At 56.9% G+C, this 24,407-nt stretch overlaps 2 protein-coding genes, 1 non-coding gene and 1 pseudogene across 7 annotated transcripts; 1 reads left to right on the forward strand and 3 right to left on the reverse strand.

The window, feature by feature from the left end:
• Positions 1-2,303: 2,303 nt before the first annotated feature.
• On the forward strand, positions 2,304-5,722 carry CISD3 (CDGSH iron sulfur domain 3). Its single transcript, XM_024235096.3, has 4 exons — positions 2,304-2,422; positions 2,780-2,815; positions 3,332-3,451; positions 5,302-5,722. Exons 1-4 carry the CDS (start codon positions 2,375-2,377, stop codon positions 5,479-5,481), a joined length of 384 nt encoding a protein of 127 aa, XP_024090864.1. The 5' UTR covers positions 2,304-2,374; the 3' UTR covers positions 5,482-5,722.
• Positions 3,812-3,930, reverse strand: LOC112129733 (5S ribosomal RNA; annotated as a pseudogene).
• Positions 5,723-5,927: 205 nt separating the features above from the next.
• PCGF2 (polycomb group ring finger 2) lies at positions 5,928-20,157 on the reverse strand. Of its 5 annotated transcripts, XM_054546627.2 has the most exons (11): positions 14,525-17,325; positions 13,323-13,350; positions 12,300-12,451; positions 11,597-11,693; positions 11,191-11,246; positions 11,061-11,111; positions 10,750-10,858; positions 10,540-10,594; positions 10,352-10,447; positions 8,093-8,173; positions 5,928-7,622 (listed from the first exon to the last, which is right to left on the reverse strand). In XM_054546627.2, exons 2-11 carry the CDS (start codon positions 13,331-13,333, stop codon positions 7,245-7,247), a joined length of 1,086 nt encoding a protein of 361 aa, XP_054402602.1. In that variant the 5' UTR covers positions 13,334-13,350; positions 14,525-17,325; the 3' UTR covers positions 5,928-7,244. The 5 variants fall into 5 exon arrangements, with proteins under 5 accessions (XP_054402602.1, XP_063574890.1, XP_054402605.1 ...); XM_063718820.1 differs by lacking the exons at positions 13,323-13,350; positions 14,525-17,325 and adding an exon at positions 20,038-20,157; XM_054546630.2 differs by lacking the exons at positions 13,323-13,350; positions 14,525-17,325 and adding an exon at positions 19,721-20,013.
• Positions 20,158-23,620: 3,463 nt separating this feature from the next.
• Positions 23,621-23,694, reverse strand: TRNAN-GUU (transfer RNA asparagine (anticodon GUU)). Its single transcript has one exon. It is a non-coding gene; the product is annotated as a tRNA-Asn (tRNA).
• Between the last annotated feature and the right edge of the window lie 713 nt (positions 23,695-24,407).

Below are 24,407 nucleotides of genomic sequence, written 5' to 3' on the forward strand. Positions count from 1 at the left end.
CCCCCCACCCCCACCCAGAACACTTCTTCCCTCCCTCAACCCAACCCAAAGCCTGGGGTTCTCATCTCCAAGTGTCTGTTCTCCAACTTTCCCAAGCCGCTTGCATTCCCCAGACTGGGCTACTGTGGCGGTTAGGTTAGATTTGAAGACAGGGCCCAGGCTGGGTATGAACGGGTGCAGCCCTCTTCTCCTCTTCCCCCTGTCCCTCGTGAGAGAGGTAGTGGCATTTCCTTCTCAGGGAGCTTCAACAGGAAAGGTCTCGAAAGCTTCAGGAGGAGCAGAATACCAACGCAGGGGGATGGCTGTAACGATCTCACCCTCTCCTAACCTCAGTCCCTTTTTTGAGCGTGAATTTGGATGGTGGAGGGTGGGAAGGGACCCAGATTTGTAGATCTCTTTGTGGGGAGGGGAAGGATGTGGTTTGCAGAGCGGAAGCAGAGTTTGGAAACGCATGAGAGCAGAGCTTCGTGTGTTCCCACCCTCAGTGAGGAGGTGTGAGTGGGTGAGCATGTGGAGTCAGGTGTTCCCACCCTCAGTGAGGAGGTGTGAGTGGGGGTGCATATAGAGGCAGTGCCTGCTGTGGGATCACAACTGGTGCATGCCAGCGCTGAAGGGACCTGTCTTTAAGGGGTCATTTCAGCCAGCTTCTCCCATCACAGATGACAGCTCCAAGCCTAGAAGGGGCTCAGTGACAGGGCCGGGACCAGCCGTCAGGACTGTGGCCTCCTGGCCCTTGGTTCCCCTGTCCCACGGCATGGTCTCCACATGGCTGGCTGGCTGTCCCTGTGTGTGTGACACACGGTGTGAGTGCAGGGCTGTGCCCGGGGTGGGAGGGTGTCTATATGGCACTGACTGTCTTAGCTCAGAGCTGGTGGATCCTCTCCATGGACAATGACACTTTAAGGATTGTCTTGGTTTGTTTTTCCTATTTGTGGGGTTTTTTCCCCCTCCGGCTCCTGGGTCTGCTGCTGCCTCAAGGTGTCCTGACCTTGAGGCTGATGAGGGGACCCCTGCCCGTTCCCCCCATACTGAGTTCTAGGGAGGTGCTCACCCCAGACTCTTAGGAAGGGTCTAGAGGAATGAGAGGAGCCCAAGCCAGGGGCCAGCTCCGAGAAAGGGTAACCTCCACGCTTCTCTTTCCCAAACTGGAAATGAAGACAGGTTTTCAAAGGCACAGGCTCCCCCTGCCAGCTTCTAGGATCTTCCTTGGTGTGCAATGGGCCAGTTAGGGGTAGGCAGCTTGCACCCAGTTCTCCTTTATCTCAACTTATTTTCCTGGGGAGAGGTGCCTAGAGGGATTCAGGTAACTTCAACTGGGAATTCCAAGGAAGGTGGGCAAGTAGCCTTGGCTCTCTCCCGCCGTGTCCATCAGGATTGAGAGTGTGTCTAGCTCCCGACCACTTTGTCTTGACCTACTGAAAAGTTGGGAACTGAGGGGTGCCTTCATTCCCCTTTGTCCACTTTCTCCAGCTCAACTTGGGACTTGGGTGGTGGGACTGGAGACCCCACCCCTGCTCCCGTCTCGCCCCCTTTCTATCCCAACCTGTTTCCATGTAGCAGACCCTTCCTAGGGAGCAGGGAGGGGAAGCCACAGATTGCAAACCCAGGGGCTCCTTTTTCATTCTTTCTAAAACCTTGATATCCTCAGCCCAAAGGCGATGCTCCCCTGCCACCTCCAAGCCTGGAATTGTGCATAACCCGGATCTTGTATCTTTGTATAACGGATGTTATTTGTACGAAGGGCAGTTCGTAAACAGCACTTGTTCTTTTAATAAAAGAATGTTTTGCAAAAAAAAAAAAAAAAAAAAAAAATCCGAAGAGCCCCTGCGTAGTCTCGCTTTATGGAAGGGGACAGGAGGTGGGTGCCAACTGCGGGAGGGTAGGAGGGCGTGGGCTGCGGCCCTTCTGTCGGCACTCAGCGGCAGAGCGCGCACAGACGCTCAGCACACCCCAGCCCACCCCGCAGGGTGCATCAGTCCGTGGGCCCCGGCCGTCGGGACTCTGGCCGTCCCGAGGTGACGCGACGCCCGCGCGCTCGCTCCCAGAAGCGCGGCCGAGGCTCGGCCAGCAACAGCGACTCCTGGGAGGGTCCCGCGCCCTCGGGGGTGCCCCAGGCGCCGAGGCTGCGCGCGGGGCGTTCCACTGCCAGGCCCGCCCGGCAGGGGGCGCCGGGACCGACCGCTCACTCCCAGCGCGCCGAGGAGGCCGCTGGGCGGGCGCCGCGGTCGGGCTTCCGTACCCCGCCCGCCCCTGGCCTCCGCCCTCGCAGAACGCCGCGGCGTCTTCTGGGGCCTGGCGGGCCGGGGATCGAGGGGGCGGGGAGGTGACCCGGCGGGGGCGGAGCCGGCGGGCGGGCGCGGCGCGGGAGGCGACCATGCGCGGCGTGGGGGCGATCCTGCGGCCGGCGGCGCGTGGCGCCCGGGTGAGCACCCCTGCCCCGCACCGGCCCCCATCCCGAACCCCAGCCGGGCCTCTGCCAGCCCCCACTCCAGCCCCGGCCCGGCCAGGCCGAGCATCCGGAGCTCCCGGCCCGCCCCGCCGGTGTCTGGCTTGCCTCAGCTCACAGGCTTTTCCCGAGCGCCAGTCCCTGCCAGGACCTCCCCAGCCAGCACCTTCTCTAGCGATCTTTTTCTTACCCTCTCGTTCCTCCCTCGCCCCTTCAGCCCTGTCACCTCCTCCTTCCCAGATGGCCTCCCGTGTCCTTCCCTTTCCACTGATTTTATTTTTCCGTTTCCAAACCACCGTCTTGTGATGCCTGCCATGCTTGCGTACCTTGCAGGACCTGAACCCGCGGCGGGACATCTCCTCCTGGCTGGTAAGTACCCCCATCCTCCCCTCCTCCTCGCACAAGACCCCCAGGCACGGAGATCTCAAAGGCATGGAGCCAGGAAGGATACAGCCCTATTCCCTGGAGTTAGCCTATGGCTCTCAGGGAGGTGGGGCGGACCAGAGGGCACTGGGCAGGGCGCCAGTCTTCTGTGCTGAGGACAGCAGCACCTAATGAACCAAGCCCCAGTGTGGGTGGCCCTGCCGTAGGCTGGAAGGATCCCAGCCCGCCTTCCCTAGCACCCAGGTGGGAGCCAGCGTTTGAGGGAAGGCAGCTGGACCCTAAAACCTGAGTGCCCGCATGGCTCTGAAATCTCTTCCCTGTCCAAAGCTCACGGTCCTATGGTGTCCTGGGGAACGGTCTTGTTGGGTGGCATCAGATCAGCCTCTTGTAGAGGAAACCTGCCACACACACAGGCCAGTGGGAAACTGGGAAGGGTCGCAGGCCGGAAGGTGCTTCCAGGGCTTGAGCTAACCCTGAGCCCCTCATCTTCCCTGGCCACAGGCCCGGTGGTTCCCTAGAACCCCAGCCAGGTCCGTGGTGGCCCTGAAAACCCCCATCAAGGTGGAGCTGGTGGCAGGGAAAACCTACAGGTGGTGTGTGTGTGGCCGCAGCAAGAAGCAGGTGAGACCCCTACCTGCCTTCCTACTGATACCTCTGGCTAGGAACAGCCTGGTGTCTCCAGTGAGTTCCCACCCAGGATGATCTTATTCTTCCCACACATACCTGAGGGACACCAAGGGGGCTTGGGGACAAAAGGCCAGTGCCACCAGCAACCTTAAGCTCACTGCATCTACCCCTTGCAATGAAGCCAGAGACAGAAACTCAGTCACGCAGCCAGCCTGGTGTGGCCAGGCTTCCAGTGGGCTCTTCTGGAGCTGTTTGTTTCTCAGAGGTGCACTGCATGGCGAAGCTCACCTGGCCCTTCCCTGTCTCCTTCCAGGAAGCACCTGGGCCACAAGTTCCCAGGCCTTGAACCCCGAAAGCCTACAGCACCTGGTATTTCCTGGCGGTGTTCCATCCAAGTACTAACCAGGCCTGACCCTGCTTAGCTTCCGAGATCAGATGAGATGGGGCACATTCAGGGTGGTATGGCCATAGACACATTGGGAAGAGATTCTGCTCAGGCTCTCCTGCCTCCAAAGCCTCCCAGCCTTCCCCTGTGCCCCTCTCCACTCTTCTTCCAGAAAACTCTTCCTTCTCAGTTTATGGGACTTCCTGGCCGCTTGCCACAGTTTGCTGTCTTCTCAGCTGCACTGCCTGCCCCACTTGCTTCCCCTTCTGCCCAGGAGCCTTTCATCCCAGCAGGAACCTGCCCATATTGTTTGCCTCCCTGGCCCCTTTCCTTCCTGATCAGAGCTCTGACTGGTGTTCCTTCAAGCTGTGTGGCATGGTGTCAGCAGCCCAGGGTCCTTGAGTCCCACTTAGGTCCATGCACCTCAAGCCCTCTAAGACAAGTTGCTGGTTTCTATTTGCACTCTTCTCTCATCTCTCTTCCATCCCACCCTAACTCCAATGTCAAGAGGCCTTGGTTCAGCCAGGCAAGGTGGCTCACCTGTAATCCCAGCACTTTGGGAGGCCAAGGCAGAAGGATCTTTTGAGTCCAGGAGTTCAAGAACAGTCTGGGCAACAAAGTTGAGACCCCGCTTCTACAAATGCCTCTACCCCCACCAAAGACTAGCATGGAGGCGGGCCTGTGTTCCCAGCCATACTGGAGGCTGAGGAAGGGGGACCGCTTGAGCCCAGGAGGTTGAGGCTACAGTGAGCCGTGTTTGCATCACTGCACTCCAGCCTGGGCAACAGAGTGAGACCCTGTCAAAAAAAAAGGCCTTGGCACCAGTTCTGCCTTCAGCTAGCAAGGCATGTCACCTCTCTGGGCCTGTTTCCATTACCCAGTCTCTGCTTGAGTGGCTTCTGGGATGGGGAGTACACTCCTGTGCCAGCCAGCCAGTTTGCTATGGGGCATCCCCTCCCCCCTGTAACCTTCACTCCCTGTCACGTGCCCAGTTATTCTCTGGAGCCAAACAAAATTGCTACCACAGTGTACTCTCCAGCCCAAAGAAGTTTTAACCCAGGAACATGGGAAGGAAATGAATTTCATGATCCATTGGAGACTCAGAGCCATTCTAACACACACACACACACACACACACACACACACACACAATCTGTTAGTGTTCTGGCTCTCTGGGTGTCCCAGAGACTAATGCTATAAAGACTCTGTAAATACTTACCAGACACTTACTATAGGCAAAGTGCATCACGATCATTATTTTATTTTCTCATGCAACTCTACTCTTATCACCCCCACATTACAGATAAGAGAGGTCACTCAGTGAGCCCCGGCAGGCTCGCTCTGGAGCCTGCACCCTAACCACTGCACTCCACTCCCCCCGAGCTCCTGCAGCCTGCCCTGCCCTGCCCTGCCCCAGCAGGTGGGGTCAGGTCTTTGACTCCTGTCTTTCCCCCACCAGCCCTTCTGTGACGGCTCCCACTTCTTCCAACGCACTGGCCTATCTCCACTCAAGTTCAAGGCCCAAGAGACCCGCACGGTGGCACTCTGTACCTGCAAGGCCACGCAGAGGCCCCCGTACTGCGATGGCACCCACAGGAGTGAGCGCGTGCAGAAGGCAGAAGTGGGCTCCCCACTCTGAGGGGGCTGCTGCTGTCCAGCCACAGGTGGCCTTGGCTCCAGGCCTCTGACAGGCACCCCCTTCTGTGGGAAAGGAAACAGGTGCTGAGCCCAAGAAAGAGATTCTGGTGCCCACAGCTGGCTCATGAAGGAAGAATTATTCCTTATAACCTAAAAGTCTCCAGTCTGGGGCAGGTGGGAGTGGGCCCTGGTTCAATGTTTGCTGATGGAGAAGACGGCAAAAACAAGCCTGCCCAACCAGACTGGTAGTCCTGCAGTCACTGCTATGAGGCCCACGTGCTGCCTCCTGCTCCAGATTTTAACCTGTCTGTGGACTGGGGGCACCTGACCAGCTACAGGAGAGGACAGTTCAGATTCATTCCGTATGGGTTCCCCAAGCCAGGCTAAACCCAGAGATGAGAGGCACCCTTCCCTTCTTCCCTCCACCCCAAAGAACTACAGGCTCCAGAAAGTATGCAGCATTTATTACAAAGCCAAGAGATACAGATGTCCCAGGGCAAAGGAGGGTACAGTCACAGGACCTCAGACACAGGACAAGGTGCAAACACAGACAAGCCCATCGGGGCTCCCAACCCCACACACCTAGACTTTGATGGAATCTGGAGTCTCGACTCCCGACTCCTCAGATCTATGCACACTTGAGGAAATCTCGGTGGGCAGCGACCTGCCAGGTTCTGTCCCTAAGGAGGTGGTCCGCTGACCTCTCAAGGGGTGGGGGTGGGGTCAGAGCTTACAGGTTTCTGTCTTCTTGTGCTTTTAGATGCAGTTGCTCTGTCCTGACCAGGTGACCGGGCCTCAGCTGGGGGTGGAGGGGCAATTGGAAGGCTGTTTGCCTTTGGCAAAGTCTGGGGTCTGTGCTTGTGTGAGGTTAACCCACCCCCACATCCACTCTAGGCCCCAGGTGAGACTCCACCACCAGTCCTGCTAGTGAGGGTTCCCCGGTGAGGGTAAGGTCAGTGGGGGTGCAGTGCTTCACAATACTAAAGCCACAGTGGAACTCCAAGGGCTGAGACCTCTCAGGGCCTGAATCTTCTTTTCCACAAGATAAATGATGCAAAGGCCACACACACAGGAAGAAAAAAAAAAAAGGCAGAACTATCTATTCTTTGCACAAAGTTTCCACTGCAAGAGGAGGAGGTGATGTAGGTGCCACCTCCACCCTGCACTTGCTCCTCAGAACCAGGGATAAACTGCATTTGTAAAAGGCACTGTTCTTAGCAATTTCTGGACATTCAACAATGCGGGGGGCGGCCACTGGTCAGAGGCAGGACAGCAGCCAAGATGGGGAGAGAAACGGGGAGAGAAAGAAACAATTCTAACTGACTCCTATATGCAGCCAGTTGGAATTGTGTCTAAAGCTTTGGGTCTGAAGGGGCCCCCGACACACCATCTGCCTTGGGAAATAGCGAGGACGGTGCAGAGCTTTACTGAGCCTCCAGTGGCCCATCCAGTTCATCTCCAGGCACCCCCAAAAAGAGCAAATTACACAAGACCCCCCAAAAATGAACACCAATTTCCACACATACACACACACATAAAGTTTGTTTCCTGTGGCATTTAAATTAATCTGGTTGGTCCATAGAAAATAAGTATGTATATTTGGTTTTTCCTATGTACATATATATATAGATTTATTTATAAAACCCGCCCCCCCACCCCCAAGGTGGGAAGAGCTGGGGAAAGTAGAAGAGGTGGAAAAAAGGGCCCAGAAAAAGTGGAAGGAGTGGAGAGGCTTGGCTGGAAGAAGGGAGAGGGTCCCTGGCCTCAAGTTAAGGGGGGCACGGGAGCGCCGTTGACAGTCATCTTGCGCCCCCTGCTGGTGGAGGATGGTGTCTGCAGGCAGTTCGAGCTACCCCCGTTGGCAGCTGTGGTGGCCCCACTGGCTGTCGAAGGGGGAGTGGGGGAGGTAGGGTGGGTGGCTGGAGGCCCATGGGAACTGGGAGAGCCATGGGATGGGGTGGCTGGGCTGGGCAGGGAGGAGGAGGTGGCTGGCAGGGTGGCAGGGCTGGGAGCCTTGTCGCTGACTGACTCACACTCGGACGCCCCGCTGGTGTTGGTGCCCTCGGAGGGGGTGGGCACCGCGGCTAGGGTGAGCCGCTTGCAGGCTGGCTGGACACGGTACTTGAGGGGGAGAGGCCCGTTCTGCGGGGAGAGTGGAGAGGAGAGACACAGGGAAGGGGAAGGCATCAGGAGAGAGGGGCCACCAGCTCCACCCCACAGTGTCCAAACTCGAAAAAAGGGATGGGATGGGGCCTTGGAGAGGAGAGAGACAAGGATACAGGGCGCATGAAGACCCAGAGAGGCAAAAGCTCTAAGAGCAGAGACTCTGTCAGAGAGGAGAGAGGGAGGCAAACACACGGCAGCTGCCAGCACCTATTTCTGCCTCCAAATTGGGGGACACCATCTGCCCAAGGAGCCTTGTCTCCTGAGCGGAAAGTCATCTGCAAGAGATGGCCCAGAGGCTGACCTGCTGTGGCAAGCCACCCTGGACATGCAGCTCATGGGACAAGGGATGGACTGTCTCTGATTAGAGAAGGGTGGCCTGTGTGGCCAGAGACCAATGCCAGACCCTGCGGGAGTCTGCTCCCTGCCCGCCCCACTTGCTGGCTCACCCGCCGCCAGGGGTAGATGTAGGCGATGTCCATGAGGGTGTAGTAATCCTTCAGTGGCTCGTCCTCGTACAGAACCTCCACCTGGGGGAGGGAAGCGGAGGACACCATGACTCTGGCCAGCTTGGGACTCCAGGCTGGGAATGTGGGGGACTGGGAGGCGGGGCAATGGGAAGGGTGGATTTACAGATGGTCCCTTATTTCTCCGGGGTTTCACTGTGGATTTGACTTCCCTGTCAGAGTTGTTCCAACATAACTCCTGACCACCAGGCAGGAAGGGGTCCAGAGAAGATTCCCCTATTCCCCTATAGGGTCCTATAGCAGCCCCTGGTCCCACCATGCACACAGCTGTCTGGGTCTCCTATCTCTGGCAGGTCTCCCAGAGGAGCTGAAAAGGCTCAGGGGGATCTCCTGGAACTCTGGCTCTCACCCCCAGCTGCAAAATGGAATCACCCAGGGAGCTTTAAAAAACACCAATGTGGCCGGGCGCGGTGGCTCACGCCTGTAATCCCAGCACTTTGGGAGGCCGAGGCGGGCGGATCACAAGGTCAGGAGATCAAGACCATCCTGGCTAACATGATGAAACCCTGTCTCTACTAAAAATACAAAAAATTAGCCGGGTGTGCTGGCGGGCGCCTGTAGTCCCAGCTACTTGGGAGGCTGAGGCAGGAGAATGGCGTGAACCCGGGAGGCGGAGCTTGCAGTGAGCGGAGATAGTGTCACTGAACTCCAGCCTAGGCGACAGAGCGAGACTCCGTCTCAAAGCAAAACAAAAAAACACACAAACACCAATGCCTAGGCCGAGTGCGGTGGCTCAAGCCTATAATCCCAGAGCTTTGGGAGGCCCAGAGTTCAAGACCAGCCTAACCAACATGGAGAAACCCTTTCTCCACTAAAAATTCAGAATTAGCCGGGTGTGATGCCGCATGCCTGTATCCCAGCTACTCAGGAGGCTAAGGTGAGCCCGGGGGGTCAGAGGTTGCAGTGAGCCAAGATCCTGCCACTGCACTCCAGCCTGGACAACAAGAGCGAGACTCTGTCTCAAAAAACAAACAAAAAACAAAAAACCCACCAATGCCTGGCTAGGTGCGGTGGCTCACACCTGTAATCCCAGAGTTTTGGGAGGCTGAAGCAGGTGGGTCACTTGAGGCCAGGAGTTGGAGACCAGCCTGGCCAACATGGTGAAACCCTGTCTATACTAAAAATACAAAAATTAGCCAGGTGTGGTGGCATGTACCTGTAGTCCCAGCTACTTGGGAGGCTGAGGCACAAGAATCACTTTAAACCAGGAGGCGGAGGTTGCAGTGAGCCAAGATGATGCCACTGCACTCCAACCTGGGTGACAAAGGGGAACAAAAAAAAAAGCAAAAACAAAAAATCAATGCCTGCATCTTACCCCCAGAAATTCTGACTTAACTGGTAAGATGTGAGTTAACTCATGAGATTTAACAGGCAACAGTTTAGGATTCACTGTCCCAGAGTGTGATCCGTGGACCTTCAGTACCTAGGAGCTTGTTAGAAATATGGAATCTGGCCGGGTGCCGTGGCTCATGCCTGTAATCGCAGTACTTTGGGAGGCCAAGGGGGGGTGGATCACGAGGTCAGGAGTTTAAGACCAGCCTGGCCAACATGGTGAAACCCCATCTCTACTAAAACTACAAAAATTAGCCAGGTGTGGTTGCAGGCGCCTGTAATCCCAGCTACTCGGGAGGCTGAGGCAGGAGAATCACTTGAACCCGGGAGGCGGAGGTTGCAGGTTGCAGTGAGCCGAGATCGCTCCACTGCACTCCAGCCTGGTGACAGAGCAAGACTCCATCTCAAAAAAAAAAAAAAAAAAAAACCGAAATATGGAATCTACTAAATCAGAATCTGCATTAAACAAGCTCTCCAGGGGACATGTATACATTCAAGCTTGAAAAGCTATGTCCTGGAGCTCCGTTGGAATTTCAGACTAGCCTTCCCACAGCCAACCAGCCCCAGAGGAGGCCCTGTGTTTTTGCACTCACCTCTGCCACAGTTCTGAGTGTGCAACATGCACACATACACACCACCGTGGTCCCATGCACCACTGCACACTGACTTCAACACCCCTAGACTGCCCCCTAATCTTGGTTTCAACCACCCTTCTGTTAACACATGGGCTCAGTTAACCACGCAAGCCCTGGGTGACACCTAGCCAGCTCTGACCAATGGCTGGGGTGCACAGACTGTCTGACACACCCATACACAGACACTCATTTTTTGAAAGGCCCAGGGACCCACCTTGTACTTGCTGGGCACATCCATCTTGTTGCGGAGAAACTTGGCAAGATGCATGACGGTCATGGCTGCTGGGCATCGCAGGAAGCGCACCCCTGTCTGCTGGGGCACAGGCACCCATGGTAGGGGATCCACCCCAGGCCACTCCCTCCCAGCCCACATTCCAGTCCCAGGCAGGCCCCAGCACTCACTTTCTCTTTGTCCCCATCCCCATTCTCCAGGGGGCCCTTCTTCTCGTCCCGGTCCCTGGGGACGGAGAAAGAATGAAGCTAGGAAGACCCAGGAAGAACCAGGAGACCCAGGAGGATGATCCCTCAATGGACACATCCAGAGGGTCCTGGGTGGGAGAAGGGGTGACCCAGCCTAGGAACCCAGAAGGGGCCAGCCTGGGCGAGACTTGCCTGGCACCTTCGTAGAATTCGATGGAGAGGCTGACAATCTCATCATCACTCAGAGCCCCCTTCTCCTGCTCCAAGACCTCGCCTCGGTCCTCATTGGAGCCGTTGGGGACTGCAGAAGGAGAGAGCTCTCGGGTTGGCGGAGGATGTAGGAAGGGAGCCCGCCAAGGACCCAGGGATCATGAACTCAGCCAGGTGAGCCCAGCCACCTTCTGGGGAGGTGTGCGCGGAGGAGGTCAGAGGGTGAGTGGTAGCGCTACACACCTACATGGTCCCAGGCACGACCGTGCACACACAAACGCGAGCACACTCACCCTCCGTCAGCGGGTACGCTGCATAGAAATCCCGCCGCCGTTTCATCTCATCTGGAAGAAGGCAGCAGGATGAGGACAGGGCCATGGGTTGGGAAATGGGGTCAGTGGAGGAGGAATGGTATGCAGATACCTTTAAAAAGCCCAGGAACCAATTTGTAGACAATGTCTTGAAGAGTTTTGTCAGACCTGGGGAAAAATGGACAGGGCTTATCAGCAATGCGCTCTCCAGAGAACTGCCCTCCAGAGAACCGCTCTGACCTCACCCTGCTCTCCCAGCCAGGGGACCCCTCTCCCCACCCTCTTCCTGAGACCGGTGCCCAGGCATTAGGATCCCTGTGGGTCTGGTCTTTGCCCCTCTAGTATGCCTCAGCCTATGATGAGCCAAATGTGACCCCAAGGGAGGGGAGTAGCCCAGGTCCACACCCCATGCCTCTCCCACACCTGCCGCCTTGGCTGAAGGAAGCACGGAGTGTGGGAGGGATGGGGGAGCCTGACCCAGAGGATCGCGGGGACAGGAGGTGCGGTGCCAAGCCCACCTGATGCTCAGCAGCGGCCGGGTTTTATGGACCTGCACGTCACACATGGGGCAGTATTTGTTGGTCTCCAGGTAGCGCACGATGCAGGTTTTGCAGACTTGGGGGTGTGGAGAGAGAGGAGAGTCAGAGCCGCCTTCTGACCCCAGGACCAGCCTCCCCGCCCTCTGCTCAGACTCAGATATCCCTTCTCCTCCACCCTGTCCCTGCTCTGAGGCCCAATGTGGCGATGTGTGTTTTGCACGTGTGGTACCTGTCCTTGTGCATTGTTGAGGGAAGCTGGATCTTGGGTGAGACAGGCCAGTGTCATATACAACACAGAAGGTCAGCCCTGAGTCCCAAGCTCCCCGATGGAATGGGGGACAAAAGCCAGCGTGTTCAAGATGCCACTGGGTCCCACCCCACTGCTGCCAAGCCCACAGTGCAAACAAGGGGTGTCTGCGTCTTCAGGGCATAACATTTCAGCCATTTCAAGAAATAACTGAGATTTCAGATGTGAGTCCTTGAAATGAACTTCTGGGCTGATGCCCCGTGCCCAGTCACCCCTGCGAGGTAGGCCGTCTGTGACCTGAGGATTCCCAGCAGACATGTGGGCGCGTTGGCTCTTCAGGGTAAGGGTTTGTGTGCTACCTTCCTCAGGCCGTGCCCACCCCAGTCTGGGCACAGAGGCTGCCCACCCTGAGCAGCTCCCCTCCCCCCAACTCACAGGAATGCAGGCACTCCACAATAGTGGTGGCGTCAATGAAGTACCCCCCGCAGAGGGCACACATGAGGTGGGGGTTCAGCTCTGTGATTTTGATCCGTGTAGTCCGATGCATGATTCCGGGGTCGGGGGTGGGGGGACTGGGGAGCGTTGCCCTGGGAAACGGAAGTGGAATCAGAAACCCAGAGCTGGCCAGGCGTGGTGGTTCACGCCTGTAATCCCAGCACTTTGGGAGGCCCAGGTGGGCGGATCACGAGGTCAGGAGATCGAGACCATCTTGGCTAACATGGCGAAACCCCGTCTCTACTAAAAATACGGAAAATCAGCCAGGCGTGGTGGTGGGCGCCTGTAGTCCCAGCTACTGGGGAGGCTGAGGCAGGAGAATGTCGTGAACCCGGGAGGCGGAGCTTGCAGTGAGCCGAGATCGCGTCACTGCACTCCAGCCTGGGCAACGGAGCAAGACTCCGTCTCAAAAAAGAAAAAAAAAGAAACCCAGAGCCTCGGCAGCCCCTCCTACGCTTCACTCCACACCTCCCAGCACATCTCTCCCTGAGCCCAAGACCCTTCTCTGCCTTCAGGGTGGGCTGGGGGTGTACATGTGGCTGGTTCTTTCTGGCCCCCTCTGAGAGTTCATTGGGTGCCCAGGCTCTGGAGAGTCACACAGCCTTGAGCAACAAGGTCAGGCTTCCTCTGAGGAGGAGGAGGAAAGACTGAAGTTAGGCCACAGGATGTACTGCCCAACTCCCCAGAGAATGTGAGGAGGCAGGAAAATGGAAGAGAAGAGGGTTTTTAAAACTCTCGCCAATCCCAGGTCGGGCACAGTCGCTCATGTCTGTAATCCCAGCATTTTGGGAGGCTGTGGCAGGAGGGTCCTCCTGCCTCACGTGATCCCTTGAGTCTGGGTGGTCGAGGCTGCAGTGAGCCGTGATTATGCCACTGCACTCAAGCCTGGGTGACAGAGGGAGACTCTGTCTAAAAAAGAAAAACAAAAACAAAACTCTCCAATCCCAATCCGTATTCACTCACATGGTCCACATTTAAAGCATCCTAGGAACTAGGAGGAAATTTAGATAAATCAGCCACTGGCCTGAAACTTCAAGGAATAGAAGAAGGGAAAAATAATTTATCCTTACTCCCTCAACCCCTCCACCCAGGTGCAGGGCCTCAGACTTGATCCTTCCACTACGTCCCAGCCTCCTATCTACTCCATCCATTCACTCCTCCTCCAGGAAGGCTTCCCTGGAAACACCATTGACACAGGCTACCCTAAGTTAGAAGGCCGCAGCCATCACTTGTGCTTCTGGCTCTGCATCCAGCCTAAGCTTTGGAGCACCTCCCTTCTCTAAAGTCTGCCAAATATAGCTGCTCCCAGAAAATCCACCATACGCTAACCATTTGGCTTCCAGGCCTGAGACTCAGGCAGGAAACAGAGAGGGTCCTTAAATGCCTGAAGTTGGGAACGTGCAGCTCCAGCCCTAGCCCTGGACTCAAAGAGTTTAGGCAAAAAGGCTATACCCCTGCCACAGGAATCCCTCCCAGTGCCCCTGATGGACAGCCCCCTGCATGAGTGCTCCCTGCCCGCAAGCACACAGGGTCCAGAACCCCCCTTTCATGCACACTGCAGGAATTCCCCCCACATGGTCACTGTTACTCTCCCACTGTCTCCTGCCCTGGTGACGCCTCTGCCACCTGTTCACAGGCTGTCCAGTGACAAACCACAGGCTCTCACAGATGCCTGCCAAAGCTGGGCAGAAAGTGCTCTGTCCCCAGACCGCCTGCCCAACACCAGCCAGGCCCGGGCAGGGTCCAGAGAGGTGAAAAGTCCGGCTCTGGATTGGCCACCGTGCTTCCTTCTTGGTAAAGAAATGAAACCAAACCTGCACCTGGAAGGGACAGCCCCTCCCTCCTCTTTCCCAGAGTAAAAGCCCAGGGGTGGGGCTTGGGAGGGTGGCCAAGCCCCAACAGCTCCTTTACAACATATTCACACCCTTCTCTCCTTTCCAGAAAGATTTCTAAAGCCACCACACTGAGTTTTCTAGGACAAGAAATTCACAGCCGGGATCAGCAGTTTCTATAGAGACCCCAGGATGAGTCTGGCCAGGACCCAGACAGCAAACAGAGGCTCAGGGAACCTGGCCAGAGACCGAAAGAGATGCAGAGACACAAAGGCCACACGTGGGAGAGACACCAGGTTACAGGGCAGACAGAGGGGAACAAGCCAGTCCTACAGCAAGCCCAGAGACATGATGGAGAGGTGGCGGCCACGGGGATCTGAGACGGGAGAGCGGTTCCCACCCCAAACAGGGTGGCCTCGGCCAGCCCTCCCTGCATGGGTCCCCCCTTTGCAATTACGCAGAAAGCTGCTGGATACTCCACTGTTTGGTCGTTTCCATAGTAACCCTGTCCCTGGCAAGATGCCCAAATATTATTACAACCATCCAGAGGAGAGAACAATCCAAGTGGCTGTCTCTCTGAGCGTGTGTAATATCCATCCTGTGTACGTACCATCTGGGCCTCCAAAGGTACTTCCTGTGACTGCCTGTCAGTCATGTGTGTCTCCAGATGCATCTATGTGTGTGTGCAGAGCCACCAACAAACTTGCTGATGCTGAGCTCTGATAACACCTGGGGTCTCTGTTGCTGGGGTAAATCGCATGCCCTCATCTTTCTCCTATTCACCCTCATATACACGTGCACGCGTACACACACATACACATACACACATAGGCTCCGCACACTTCACACCGCCCGAGCCACCTCATTCACACATTCACTGTGTTTTCAAAGCAGACACTTGCTCTTTTTTTTTTTTTTTTTTTTGAGATAGTCTTGCTCTATTGCCCAGGCTGAAGTACAGTGGTGTGATCTTGGCTCACTGCAGCCTCCACCTCCCGGGTTCAAGTGATTCTCGTGCCTCAGCCTTCTGAGTAGCTGGAATTACAGGTGCATGCCACCACACTGGCTAATTTTTGTGGTTTTTTTTTAAACAGAGATGGGGTTTCACCATGTCAGCCAGCCTGGTCTTGAACTCCTGGCCTCAAGTGATCCGCCCCCCTCCGCCTCCCAAAGTGTTGGGATTACAGGTGTGAGCCACCACACCCGGCTGACACTTGCTCTTAAGAACCCCACAGCCAAGAGCCCCACATTGCGAATGGCTGTGCCCCTCACCCAATCACTTCCCCGAGCATTTCTGAGAATTCAGCCCCAGCCTATTCCTCTGGACCCTTTCTAGACACGAGGCCCAAAGTGGTGCTGATTGAATGAAATGCTGCTCCTTCTCCAGTTTAAGAAAATAAGCCCCTTGCCACACTCCCTGCTCCCCCCATTCCATCCCCACAGGTTCTGACTGTTACCTCTGGGGCTGGGGGTGGGGAGAAGCACTGATTGGCTCCTCACCTGATTGCCATGGTTACCTGCAGGGCCCTGCCAGCAGGTGCCAAGAGCAATGTAAATAGGAGCTCTGTCTCCCTAGAGCACCCTTTCCCCATCTCCCCACCCCGGGAGGCCCCAGGCCCCGAATTCCTGACACCCAGTTCCTCCCCCGCTGCACTGGCTGGTGTGCTGTGGGAAGGTGAGGGAAAAGGGGTGATGGGTGGCTGGAAATCCAGCTGTCGTTACTTTGAGGAAGAGGCTGGGAGATGGGAAGAACTTGAGGGAGAAAGAGTGGGAGACACAGATCCCAAGAAACAGAAATGGGAGGCCAAGTGCCATTGGAAGTGGCCTCTGCAGAGCTCAGGGGCTTTAACAGGTCAGTCCCAACTGTGTGTCCACCCCTCTGTGGACTTGAGCACTGTCTCCACCTCTAACACCACTTTTCCCCAAGCAGAAGCCAAGCCCTTCAGTGTCTTCTGCCATTGTCTTTGCAAGGGTGTGTGTGACCCTTAGGCAGCCCACCTTCTGGGCCCCTGAAGCCCTGGGTCTGGCTATTGCTACTGTGGCAGGAAGGGAGCTTGCTCAGCACCCAGCATCCAACCCCAACCCCTCCTTGCCATTGAAGCCTGGCACTTGTCTTTCTCAATCCTTAAAGACCCCTGCTAAGAAAACACCACCATCTCTCTCTCTCTCTCTTTTTTTTTTTTTTGAGATGGAGTCTCACTCTGTCTCCCAAGCTGGAGTGCAGTGGCGAGATCTCGGCTCACTGCAACCTCCACCTCCTGGATTGAAGCGATTCTCCTGCCTCAACCTCCCAAGTAGCTGGGTATACAGGCGCGTGCCAGCACACCTGGCTAATTTTTGTATTTTTAGTAGAGACAGGGTTTCACCATGTTGGCCAGGCTGGTTTCCAACTCCTGACCTCAAGTGATCCGCCCGCCTTGGTCTCCCAAACTGCTGGGATTACAGGCATGAGCCACCACACCCAGACCCATCTCTCCATTTTAACCAGTGTCTTTCTGGAAGCCACCCTGCAATTTAGGCCTCTTTCACTTCTTCATGGTCCCCTGTGGAAACAGTGGGTCTCCCAGCCCCAAGGCCCCTGTGCTTCTCTGATGCCATAGCTCTCTCTGCCCTCCCTGCCTCCAAATGAAATCAGCCCCACTCCCTCACTAGAATGTCTCCAGGTCTTGGGAAAAGTCACTCAAGGTCACATCCAGATGTCTAGAACTGCAGAGGTGAAAGGGCTCTTAGAAAGCACCTTGTTCGGATGAGCGTGGTGGCTCACACCTGTAATCCCAACACTTTGAGAGGCCAAGGCGGATGGATCATGAGGTCAGGAGTTCAAAACCAGGCTGGCAAAGATGGTGAAACCCCATCTCTACTAAAAATACACGGTGGCTCATGCCTGGAATCCCAGCACTTCGGGAGGCCAAGACGGGCAGATCATGAGGTCAGGAGATCGAGACCATCCTGGCTAACGTGGTGAAACCCCATCTCTACTAAAAATACAAAACATTAGTTGGGTGTGGTGGCACGTGCCTGTAATCCCAGCTACTCAGGAGGCTGAGCCAGAGAATTGCTTGAACCCAGGAGGCAGAGGTTGCAGTGAGCGGACATCGTGCCACTGCACTCCAAGCTGGGCCACAAAGTGAAACTCCATCTCAAAAAAAAAAAAAAAAAAAAGAAAAAAAGAAAAAGAAGCACCTGTTCAATCCTTTCATTTTACAGATGAGCACACTCAGATGTGACTTGTCTAAGGTCACAAAGCAAAGCAGTGGCAGTCCTACGACAAGAAAGTGCCTGACTCCCACCCCAGTGCTTTTAACATCCTGGCACCTGGCCAGGCTCCTCACTCATTTAAAGCAGTAAAGCCCGGCTTCATCCCAGCAGGTGGGAGGGAAAAAGAGCAGCTCCCTGGAGTGGCGGGAAAACCACTCAGTGGGCCGCCGACTGGGAGGGAGTCAGTCTGGCCCAAACATGACCATCAGCATAGACTCCTGCCTTGAGGCAGGAAGAGGAGGCACATGTTAATCGCCTTATCCCACTTCCTACACATAGGGAAACAGAGGCTGCAGGGAAGAACAGCCAGCCAGAGTACAGCATCAAGACTCAGACCAGGGGTTTTATGACTCTGTTCCTCTCCCAGCTTCGTAGGTCCAACTGTGCAAGCCCCTTGTATTTGTGTTTGGGGCCGTGAGGGTCTGCCTAGGGACAGTGTGAACCTCCCAACTTTCCCCAATCCTTGACAATGGCACAAAGATCTGCTACCCTGTCCCCACCATGCATTGAAAAGGGCCTCCTGAAGCTGGGCTTACTCAACCCTCCCTTCCTCCCTCTCCCACCTCTCAACTCCCTAAGATCAAACAAAGGCAAAACCCCAAAATATACACATTGCCAGATACACACACATACAGCCAGACACACCCCCCTCCACCTCTCACACTCACTACACACAAGGCCAGATAGACACGACACGACCCTCCCCCACCCTGCGCCACACACACACACAATCACAGCCAGACCAGAGCCAGGCCCACCCTCACTACATGCAGAAGCCATCCACATCCACCCCCCACCTAGAAGCACACAGCCTGACATCCCTGCCTGGAACCAGACCCTGCAAACACACACTAACCTTCTGTACGCCCCTGGTCCACCCAGGGTAAATTATAACATAAGTCTTCCAGTAACAAAAGCAGTTCAGCTTCCAAAGTCCGCTCTGGGGACCAGAGGCTGGAGGGCTGCAGTGGGCATGTGACCTGCACAAAGCTGTACCCTCTTCCTGTTCGGGCTCTCTCCATTCCCATGACAACAGCTCCATCAACCAAGACCTCTCAGGCAAGGCCAGGGGCAGCAGAGTCCCCCTTCCTGCCCAACCCCCAAGACTTCAACTTGAACCCTACCTAGCTACACATGGTCTGGATCCTGGGGTTGGTTTCCTGCTTCATTCCAAAGACAGTTCTAAAGCCTCAATCCCCCAACCCCCAACCAGGGGAGCCCGTGGGAAAACCTTCCCACCAAAAAGCTGCAACAGAGCTGGCTTTATGCTCCCAGTAATAACACCTTGGACCAGAGTGGAGGGGGGAGGGAGGAGAGAAATTAAAGAGTTTCAGGAACAGAAACTGCCAGAGGTCCCAGAGGAGGAGGCATCAGAACAGAGCGGGGAGGGGACAACCAGGAGACAGCCCTCCCCTCGAGACAGAGACTTCTGGGGAGACTGAGGCAGCGTGGGGGACACTGAGGGACAAAGATCTCGGGAAGCGCTGGGTAACACTTCCACAATATTCACTGGCAAATTCACCCGCCTCCATGCCGCCTCCTCCCACCTCAAGCCAACCGGAGCGATTACGGGCAGACAGGGGCAGTGGGGGAGGGCGAGGGGCATGCCCGGGCCCACCGTGGAGACAGGCAGGGGGTGTCTGCTTGCCCGGGGGTCCCACGCCCTCAGAGCTAGCAGCAGGAGGGCGTGCGGAGGGTGGGGTGGCTGGGCGTCCCAGGGGAAAGGGGGCCAGTTTAGCAGACTCCCCTACTTCCGCTGGCCATGGGAAATATTGCGAGAAATTTCCCTCCATCCCCATTCTACCCCCCTCCGCCCGGGCTTCCCCAGGAGCCCATGTCCAGGGATCAGGGACCCCAGTTACCGGGTGGCCGCTCCCACCTTCCCTAGAGCCAAACTTTCGGTGGGGCCCCGGGAGGGGTGTTCCGGAGGGAGGCTCTGCTGAGGTGGTTCAGGGAGGAGGCGGGGCGCCGGCGCCGGGACGGGGAGCGGGGACCGGCTGGGGGAGGTGCCCGAGAGGACCCGGACCCCGGCGGGGAAGGGCGCCCTCCCCCGGCCTCGCGGCCGCCCCAAAGCACATCCCCTTCTGCCGGCCCCAAGTCCCCGCGCGTCCACGGCGCCCCTGTGCCCACGAGAGAGCGACCCCTGCCCAGATGGAAAAGGGGGCAAATCGGGCAGAGCAAGGGGCAGCTTTGGCTCGTGGGGAGCGGCGACCCAACCCAGCGCGCATCCCGCAAGCCCTCCCGGCTGCCCAGGACCTTCCCCCTCGCTACCTCGGAACAGGGTCTGCCCGGGGGCTGCTGCACAAAGAGGTGGTGGTCGAGGGAGACGCCAAATCTTTAAGAGGGGGAGCCCGTTTCGGCCATCTTGGAAGAGAGGAAAGGGAAAAAGGGACAGAAAAAAGGGAGAAAGAAAGGCGGACGGGGCAAGCTGGGCTAGGGACTGACGGGGCGCGGGGGGTGCGAGGGCAGGATCGGTTCAGAGCCTCCCCCTCCCACCGAGGCTTGCAAAGAACGGCCGGCCCCCATCCCAATCCCCAGAGGGTTATAGGCCAGGAGAGGGAAAGGAAGGGGGAGTCCGCTCCGCTTACCTGGGTTCGGGGTCCGGTGGGTCTCGGGGAGGGGGGGATGGGAGGGAGGGAGGGAAGGGAGGGGAGGGGAGTCGCAGCCGTGTCGCTCGCCCGGGCGGCGGGAGGGGAGAAACCTACGGTAAGAAAGGAGTTTGTGAAAGCGGCTTGGGGTGGGAGGGAGAGAGGGGAGGGGAGGGGACCGAGGGGGGAGGGGAGGGACCGGAGTGGCGGGGGGGAGACAAAATGGCTTTTTTCCTCCAGACAAGAGTAGGTCCCGCCCACCACTCACCCACGTGACCTCATTCCTTCAGGATGCTGGCAGAGAGGGGAAGAGGAGGGGGAGGCTGGCGCCGCCGCTCCCCGCCACCGGGTGCCGGGCCCCTAGCCAGGACGAGACCCCTCCCTTCCCATGCGGCCGCCCCGACCCCGGATGATGGATTCTCTTATGTTACCTTCCGCAGTTAGCCCCCTCCCTTCAAAATATGGGTTCCCCCTACTGACCCTGTGATGCCCATCCCTAACTGGGGCGCCTGGATAATGGTAAAATGGGGACTGGGCTGAAAGGTGGCCCGCGGTCCTCCACGCCCCGGCCTAGACCAAAGGGCGCGGGGCTCCGGCGGGGGACGCGACGCCTTCAGCCAGGCGTCCGAGCGATTTTTATTCACTCCAAGTGACACTCCCTTAAAATTAATAACTGCATCTGGGAAGGCCAGTGTGTCCTCCTCGCTCCCCTTGCCCCCTCGGCGGCAGGGGCGCTGGCCCCGAAAAGCGGCGCACCAGGATCCAGCCTGGGCGCCTGGCAGGGAGCAATCGCGAGAGGGGAGTGGAGGTGCGGGGTGAAGCCGGGTGGGGGGCCACGCCGCGGGGGGATCGGGTTGCTCTGGCGGAGGCTGCGCCCCCGGCGTGCTCGGGCAGAGAAGAACGGAGGCCCGCTGAGGACGGGAACTCAGGCTCCGGGCCTGGGACACAATAATCCGGCCGAAGGCGAGAGGCCACACTGGACTAGGAAACGAGGCACCGGGCTGTAAGGTGGGCCCGCGCCTTTTCTCCTGCCTGGTGCTGATTCCCGCATTTTTCGCTCGCGCCCTGCGCTGCGCGCTGCCTGTGCGCCTCCCTCGGCGCGCGGGCGGGAGAGTCGGGCGAGCGCCAAGACGGCTGGGCCTGACTCCCACAGGCGCCCTGGCTCCACCTGGCGCTGGGGCTCCGGTCCCCAGTGGCTCCAGCAGGAGGGAGAGAATGAGGAGGGAGGCTTGGAAACGCCGGGAGGAGCGGTGAGGCCGACGCCGGGGAAGCGAATCGATACTGCGTTACTGGACGTCCGTGGGCCTCATGAGGACGGTCGATTCCCTCATTCGTTATTCACGATTTATTAGGGATGGCGGCTGCGTCTGTCCCTCCAGAGCTCGATTATCCATCCGGCCAGCAGCGCCATTAAGCGCACTGACGGTGGGAGGCTCGAGTTAGAAATTAGGAAAGGAATCTTCGCCCAGTTTTGGAGCGCCTGCCTCCTCTTCCCTCGTTGCTCGCAGCCAAGGCAGCCGCGAAGCTGGGGGCCTCGGGTGAATGCTTTCGCCCTCTGGCCGGCGACCAGGAGACCTGCGCACACTGGCCGCCGAGTGACCCCAGCTGGAGCCTGCAGCCACACCAGCGGGACGGGGGCGGGGAGGAAGAGGAAGGGCGGAGAGACTTCCTTCCAGAGGGAGTGGTCCGAGAACCGGCGGGAGAAGGGCCAAGGGAAGATCCGGTCACCTGCTCCCGAGCCTGCAGGCGGAGAGGCGAGTAGTTCACCGGCCCCGGAGGAAAGGGGACCCTCCCAGTGTTCCCATGCAAATGTGTCGCCGGCATCCTGGACTCTGCCAGGGAAGACGCGCATCCACTCGCTCTGCAGGGAGGGGAGCGCGGGAGGGACTCCCAGTCAGCCGCCCCTCTCTGGCTACAAGACCCCGAACAAGAGAAACCTGTAACAGGGGCTCTGCGGAGATCTGGATCCCACCCACCAACCACATGGGCACCTGGGGGGCTGCCCCTCGGGGCATTATCAGCCAGTGGGAAGGGGGTTGACGTTCCTCTGCGGCCCATGAATCCTGGAGGGCTGCCCGAGGGGCCACCGGGGTCCATCCACTTATTCCTCGGTTGTTAAGCGCCAGACAGGAGAGAACCGCTAGAGAGGAGTGTGCTAAGACCCCATTACCCACTAAAACTCCATTTTCATCTTTTGCGTCCTGGATGACTAGCCTCCACATTCCTGGCCTTTCTGGTTTCTCAGGAGAACCTTCTGACCCAACTCTTCCCACATCGGAAGAGTTTCCTAGTCTTTTATTCTACTACTAGCCGACATAGAAAGCACCTGTCATGTGCCAGTGTCAAATACTGCGCTAGGAACTGGGAACTCAAGGCACAGGAGCCTGGCTTTTGCGCAGGGCGCTCACAGGCCGGTGGGTGCAAACCCTGAAGGACACACGGCCTGTCCCTTCTGTCCCTTTAGCGCCCACCGCTTCTGGTGTGAGCTCCCGCCAAGGGTGGGTGAGTACTGGGGTGGGCTTCCAGAAGAAGCCTCCTTTGAGCCGAATCTGCAGAGACCAAGTGTCTATGAGAACTGCTTAAGAGTGCTTCGCACACTCTCCTCCACAAAGGTCGAGGCTCCCACTGCGCCAAGGAATGCGCCTCGTCAGACATTAGGCGCCCCTTGATTTTGTGTTTGCATCTCACGCGGTCCTCTAGCTGACAAATGCATCAGAAGAGTCACAGTGTCTGTCACAGGCTAGAGGCTCGCAGAGGACAGGAACGCGGGAAATCTGGGCAATTACCTCCAGCATATACCAAGAGCTATTGCGAGGATCAGATCCCTTTAAAAATGGTGACAGGAGGCAGGAGAGGGCGGCTCCTCTAGAGCTTTCCGGAACGTCTTTACCTCTGTGTCCTTTATACCTTTTATCTCCCCCAAACAAGGTCCTTGGTCAGTTTCTCCTTCTATTTCCCCATCTTCCTCCCCCACTTCTCTGTGTAGTTCTAGGGGGAAAAAATGTGTTGTTTTCCTTTTTTTCTGATGCTTCTTATATTAAATGCGTCTATTTTCCCACTCTCCATTGTCTCGAGGTCTTCCCCACTCACCCTGCCTAGTTCTCTGTCATGTCCCTTCTTTCCCTGTATCACAACAATGTTCTCCCTTTCTCACCTTTGTTTCTCTTCATACCTGTTTCTCTCTCTGTGTCTCTCTCATTCTCTTCCCTTCCAAATGTAGTATTTGGAGATTGTAACATCGATTGAGGCAGACAATAGAAAACTGTCGAACCTCCACTGTAAATTCATTCTTAATCCTATGAAAAAATGCATCCTGAAACGTGTTGCATGCACAGTGAGACAAAAACCTCTGTCTTTAGGTTTCCTGCGATCCAGCTTGGAGGCGGGGTGGGGGGGTGTGGAGGGAAGTGCTGGAGAAATTATCCCATTATTGACTGAGCAGCAAAGAATTTTCAAGAACAGTGATTCTCCTAGAAAAAGTATTGCTGCTGCCATTTCAATGCAAAATTTGGCTTTTGAGTAAAAGGCTTAGGTTTTTATCTTCCGGGGAGGAAAAAAAAACCCAAAAGACAAAAGGTCACAGCGTCCCTGGGTGGGCTCGAACCACCAACCTTTCGGTTAACAGCCGAACGCGCTAACCGATTGCGCCACAGAGACCGAATCGATTGCTAGTGTAGTAGTGAGCCGAGTCAATGGGAGCGAGCCTGGACGGCGCAGACGCCGTAAGAGATGCCGCCATCGGGCGAAATAAGTAGAACCCGGGGGAGAAAGGGAAGGATCCTGATGAGGGAGGGGGGCGAAAGAGCTTGGGAGGAGAGGACGCGGGACGTGCACGCCCTTCCTCCATTGGAAGGGCGAGAGGTCGACTCTGGCTATCCTCAGGTTCTACCTCAAATGTGGAGAGGCGCGGAAACTCCCTTTTTAGGGTGACCTGAGATTGAGGATACGTGAAGTCGGCCCGCAGGAAGTCCCCCAAATCAGAACAAGCTTCGGCTTCCAAACTCCCCTTCACAGCTGAACCCCTGCAGCCGCAGAATACCCGCGACGCCTTCCCCTTCCCACCTGCATCATTAAATTTCCATTTAATGGGCGCCTCCTATATACTAGGCACTGTTGTGGGCCAGTGAATATTCCGAGCCTAGGCACGTGCCTGATACAGAGTAAACGTAGGATTTCTGGAGGGAATAAATAAGCTAGCACGACTAATACGACGAACTCATACACCACGTTGATAAGCTTCACGGTGCCCCTTCAGCTGGGGCCGCCGCCTCCTAAACCCAGTTTCACCAGCCCACGTGCGCGCAGGCTCCGCCCCCAGTCCCTGAGGTCCCGAGTCGAGGTCCGCCGAGATCCCACTATGCACCGTGTCG

This window comes from Pongo abelii, chromosome 19, assembly GCF_028885655.2.
Source record: "Pongo abelii isolate AG06213 chromosome 19, NHGRI_mPonAbe1-v2.0_pri, whole genome shotgun sequence".
In the NCBI taxonomy this organism is placed as follows: Eukaryota; Metazoa; Chordata; class Mammalia; order Primates; family Hominidae; genus Pongo; species Pongo abelii.

Coding starts and splice junctions, on each gene's coding strand:
- PCGF2 (XM_054546627.2), bottom strand. Junction 11,694..12,299: donor TGTGGAGTGCCTGCATTCCT/GTGAGTTGGGGG, acceptor CACACCCCCAAG/TCTGCAAAACCTGCATCGTG. Junction 11,247..11,596: donor CGGCCGCTGCTGAGCATCAG/GTGGGCTTGGCA, acceptor ATTTTTCCCCAG/GTCTGACAAAACTCTTCAAG.
- CISD3 (XM_024235096.3), top strand. CDS start 2,375: ATGCGCGGCGTGGGGGCGATCCTGCGGCCGGCGGCGCGTGGCGCCCGG. Junction 2,423..2,779: donor CGGCGGCGCGTGGCGCCCGG/GTGAGCACCCCT, acceptor CGTACCTTGCAG/GACCTGAACCCGCGGCGGGA. Junction 2,816..3,331: donor GGGACATCTCCTCCTGGCTG/GTAAGTACCCCC, acceptor CCCTGGCCACAG/GCCCGGTGGTTCCCTAGAAC.